This window comes from Microtus ochrogaster (assembly GCF_000317375.1).
Source record: "Microtus ochrogaster isolate Prairie Vole_2 chromosome 14 unlocalized genomic scaffold, MicOch1.0 chr14_random_2, whole genome shotgun sequence".
NCBI classification, from domain to species: Eukaryota; Metazoa; Chordata; class Mammalia; order Rodentia; family Cricetidae; genus Microtus; species Microtus ochrogaster.
In genome coordinates, this window is record NW_004949097.1 from 15315802 (window position 1) to 15317505 (window position 1704).

At 43.0% G+C, this 1704-nt stretch overlaps 1 protein-coding gene across 3 annotated transcripts in view; it reads right to left on the reverse strand.

The window, feature by feature from the left end:
* Positions 1-1704, reverse strand: part of Ipo8 (importin 8) — a 64227-nt gene that overhangs the window by 13515 nt on the left and 49008 nt on the right. For all 3 annotated transcript variants that reach the window (XM_005364624.2, XM_005364623.3, XM_026787907.1), the window contains exon 19: positions 1445-1542. In XM_005364624.2, the coding sequence (XP_005364681.1) occupies positions 1445-1542 (98 nt within the window). The remainder of the gene's footprint in view (positions 1-1444; positions 1543-1704) is intronic.

Sequence of the window (1704 nt, forward strand, 5' to 3'; positions counted from 1 at the left end):
GAAGGTTTAAAATCTCAGGATAGATAAGATCAAGGGGCTATCACAGAGCTACAGAAAGTTTAAAATCTCAGGATAGGTAAGACATCTGCACAACTTTGTAAGCTCTTTATAATCTAGCTGGGACCTAAAGCAGACACACTAGTCACCAGCTGAGCACTCAATACACCTCCCTGTGAGAACATGGGCTGCATTACAGTTATTTTCCCTCGAATTCTAGGGCCAAACTTCTTGGTTTCTGACTAGTTGAACTTTCCACAATCTGCCTGCCAGCTTGATGTAACACAAGTTTACACACACACACACACACACACACACACACACACACACACACACACACTTACCTGAAGGAGGTAAACATGACTTAGTCATCAAAAACTTCTTAGGATATAACCAAATGAGGATTAAGTTAACATAGTGGACAATTATGTCTGTATATAAGCATCAATGAATTATCACAAAGTATGCTTTTGAAACTTTTATCATTGTTTTATGCTGCTTATGTTCAAATTAACTACATGTAGGTACACAGGTGGCTTCCAATATACAATTAATTAAAGGTAAAGATTGGCACTATTCTGTCACTGGCTGGCAAACTGTAGTGTCAGTTTTCCCATCACTTTAATTATCCACAAGTTTATGTTCTTAAATTTTCTTTTTAGATTTATCTAATTTTATCTATGTAAGTGTATGGCTTTCAGGTAAGTATGTGCATCATGTACATGTCTGGTGCCCAGAGGCCAGAAAAAGGTGTTCAAATCCACAGGGACTGGAGTCACAGATGTTGTGAGCCACCATGTGGGCGCTGAGAACCAAACCTGAGTCCACAGGGACTGGAGTCACAGATGGCTGTGAGCCACCATGTGGGTGCTGAGTACCAAACCTGAGTCCTTTGCAAGAGCAACAGGCTCTCAACCACTGAGCCATCTCTCCAGCACCCACAAGTTTATATTTTTGAAAGAAAAACAATGGAAAGAAAAGTAGAGTGCTGGCCCTCCACAGCCACAGGAGGCTGAATCTCCATAAGTCACTAAATCTGTAGATTCTTTTCCTGGTCCTGATTCTCTGGCCCACGTGGTGTCACAACTGTTTACAGCACACTCTACTGTCCTGGGTGTTATTACACAAGTGGGTTGAGTGCACAGTGAGATGCGCGGTGGCTATGGGCAGATACCGTACTTGTCAGCTATGAGGCTGGAGGACCACAGAGTCTGACATCCACAGGGTCTCCATGGATACAGAGAGATGGCTGTATTTACTTAAAATTTTCAAAGTACATAAACATAAACGGAAGTGACACTTGTAAGTAAAACGTGTAACACATATTGTGAAACTAAAATTACAACAATCACAAACTTAATTTTTAAAATGAAATTGACAAGTCTATTCCGGTAAATTAAACACCAGACGTTGCGAAGACTCACGTGACAGCTGAGGGTGCACCTACCTTCCTGCACATGGAGAACAGGACTTCCAAGTGCTTTGGATTGGACAGCAGCGTGTTGGTGTCTACTGTCACATAATTATGCAGGAGCGGCATCATGTCTGGGGAAAGACCAGAAGCCCAGAGACGTGTGCAACAGGAGCAGAATGAATGTTCCCACTGGAGCACTGCTGCAGCACCCAGACACCGTGTCTCCTTAGCATTGATGCAGCAGTCAGACACCGTGTCTCCTTAGCATTGATGCAGCACCCAGACACTGTCTC